This window comes from Micromys minutus (assembly GCF_963924665.1).
Source record: "Micromys minutus genome assembly, chromosome: 20".
Lineage (NCBI taxonomy): Eukaryota > Metazoa > Chordata > Mammalia > Rodentia > Muridae > Micromys > Micromys minutus.
Genome location: NC_137955.1, coordinates 22741374 through 22744508, shown reverse-complemented (window position 1 = coordinate 22744508; position 3135 = coordinate 22741374). Strand labels below are relative to the sequence as shown.

The window sequence follows — 3135 nt, the reverse complement described above, 5'->3', positions numbered from 1 at the left end:
ATTTTAAAATCACTGTTTTTGAATATTACCAGAGGCCACAAGTAAGAAAATCTGCTGATTTTGAATATCACAAGCATGTGAAAAAGCCAATGGGTAAGAGAAAAATTAGCTACCATGAGTATCTCATCTAAGAAAAAATTTGATGACCAATTCTGTGACATTGAAGGGTAAATTTCTAAGGTCTTATTTTCTACTTTTTGCAGCTGCCTTTAGTTTTGGAACAATGTTTCATCAAGCCTGTGCATGTGGTCAGTAGCCACTAATCAAGTGTGAGTCAGATTTTATTTTTTAAGATTAGTCAAAATATCTGCTCTAGTCACATCTACAATATGAAAAAGGAACATTGTTTCTGTGAACTCCTTTGCCCATCTGCAATTTTATTGATCTGAATGTTCAACCTGGACATGACTGGGGAATTAACTTTCTAAAACTCAAGTATCTTTCCAGTTGTTATTATTTTAAGTTTTGATTCTTGAAGAATAAAAGTATTCTTAGATTCAACTTGCTGCTGAACATGTTGCTTACTACAGAATTAAATGTGGCATTACCCTTAGACCCCTTACTCATGTTTTCCTGGAGATTCCAATTATAGAGACCTTCCAGAATTAAAAAGAACGTGAGCAACTCTTATTCACCACTTGCACGGACTTGCCAGCACGAGGTTTGGATCCTGCTTCTACAGAAGACCTGCTGGAACAACTGGCCTCGTGGGACTGAACAACTACTAGATTCCAAATCACAGTTGACAGTTATTGGGAAATTGGACTACAGACTGAGGATTAAGTGAGAAAGACACTACCATTTCCAGCAATTCAAGCCTTGTCTGCATCTCTGGTGGAGCCTTTAGGATGGAGTCTGCAACCATGGAGGGTCCTTCAGGAAACTCAGTTTCAAGCCAGCCTTTCATAGAAAGATTCACAAGAAGTATGATACCCAACAAATTCCAGAAGAGAAGGAAGACCAAGGTTGCCAAGAGAAAGGTGAAGGCCAAACACAGACACCGTGTTACTGCCAGGGATCCTGTGAGGTTGACCAGTTGCATCTTCCCAAAGCCTGTGACCATAATAACAAAATATCCTGAGAATCAAACCAGGTACACGGGAGAGGAAGTGAATCTGAAGAAGCCCCAGCAGCTCTGTGCACTGAAAAGAGTACAGAAACAAGTTGGAGACAGTAAAGGGGATCTATCATGTCCATTGGAGCTTGCAAACCCTGTAGAAAGAATTGCATTGCGAATGCAGAATGAAGCCAACAACCAAAGTGATGTCAAGGATCAGCTCACTCCTGGAGAAGTCACCTCTGTCCAGCCCCCATGCTCGGAAAACACTGAAGAAGTGGCTCTTCGGTTGTCAGCATCTTTCTCCAGTCAAGGGGTAACGTTGCCAATGCCTCTTCACTTGTTACTACCTCCATCCATGCAAAACTTAACTGCTGCGGACATCCAGAGACAGACTAGGAAGGTGAAGAGAGCCAGGAAGAGACTGGCAGAGGCCTTGGAGGCAGACAGGCTGGCCAAGCAGGCAGAGAATATGAGGGAATAAACATGACTGGAAAACAGGTAAAAAAGAAAAAAAAAAAAAGAAGAAGAACGTGAGCAACTGAATATAGCAGAAATAGAATTTATGAACCCCGAAGCCCAGAAAGGAACCTTTATATATTGATGGCTAAATTCCCACAACACTGAACGTAACTAATGACCCCACGGCAATGTTTTACCAATGTAAAGCTAAACCCCAGTCAGCTGTGGTTCACCATAATTTGGGATTTTTCCATAACCCTCTATTTATTTGTCATGAGTTTAAGCAATTACTGGGTTTTGTCTTCCTTGTGTAGCCATGGAATTCACATTTGTACACTTAACAAACTTGAATAGAAGCAGAATATTTCAAAAGCCAAGCTTAAGTTTTCAGTGCACCAATGACTAGTTGAAGTACCCCCAGATGTTGTGGTGCATGCGTGTACACAGATGCACAGCATCCATTACTTTCCAAATTCTTAGTGTCTGATGAACACCATCCTCTCAGTATCATTCTGCATCTTATCTACTATGTTGTTAACCCACCACCCACCACTGTTTCCTCTGTATTGAACACAAGAAGATCTATTATTTTTCCTTTTGTGATTATCCATTTACAAAGATAGTCTAGTCCCTATTCACATATCATCTGCATTGTGGTACTATAAACACACTTTAGCTGATGTAGTATGTACGATGTTGTATGTGGTCTATACGCAAGTAATGTTTTATAAGCAGTACCTGAGCATCTACTGAGTGGTGCCGGTGAGGGTCGTAAAGGCAATTCTCAATGGACTGTGTAGACTAGCCATGCTTATCTACACTCATCCCTACAAGGAGTGGATCTATACACGCAGTGTTTCCTTAACAGAATCTTCACGGTCCTTCTATAAAGACCACGACCCACTCTCTTCGCATTTCCCTTCTTTCCTCTTCTAGCTCATTTGCATCCTTTACTTTAAACATTTGCTGGCAGTGAAGAACACAAGTTCATGTACGGTAACTCATTTAATTCACCTAATCACTCATAGATGCTAGAAAATTGAGCCCTGGTTTTACAGTAGCCCATCAGGGCAGGGCATTAATTCAAAACATCTCTTCAGTGCTTTAGCTTCTAATGGTGTATATGCAGAGAAACTATACTGACTTTAAGCTAAAAGGATCACATTTCTAAAATATTTGAAGTTTTTAAGTGTGAACCAGCTATCCTTTTGTAGGTTACATTTTCATATTATAAAGACATTTAAACAGACAGGCATTGCTGTACAATAAGACAGAAAAACTTGTCAAGAAGTTTCATGTCTTCTGCTCCTTAGAATTAGTCAGTTTTAGGCCTGCAGCCTGTAGGAGATCACATTGACTTTCAGAAAAGCCCAGGGCATCAATGACATACTGCTGGGTCAGGGTTCTGAGAGTCAAATGTGACGAGTAGAGGACAGGATATGATGGTGATTATATGGTCATGTCTGTGCTCCTCGAAAGGAGACTGAGAATGCAATTCACCTCTTATGCCACAAGGGAAGAAAACTTTGTCTTGCGTAGAAAAGTTCTCTTAGGCTGGGAGTGCTCCATAAGAAAATAGTCTCAGAGATTTGCCCTCAGGAAATTGAAGAGAGAAA

The 3135-nt window shown here is 40.5% G+C and overlaps 1 protein-coding gene across 1 annotated transcript; it reads left to right on the top strand.

Moving 5' to 3' along the window:
• Window positions 1–863: 863 nt before the first annotated feature.
• Window positions 864–1541, top strand: LOC308433673 (methyl-CpG-binding domain protein 3-like 2B; the record flags this gene model as incomplete). The annotated part of the gene is made up of 1 exon (XM_080933744.1): window positions 864–1541. One exon carries the CDS (start codon window positions 864–866, stop codon window positions 1539–1541), a length of 678 nt encoding a protein of 225 aa, XP_080789870.1.
• Between the last annotated feature and the right edge of the window lie 1594 nt (window positions 1542–3135).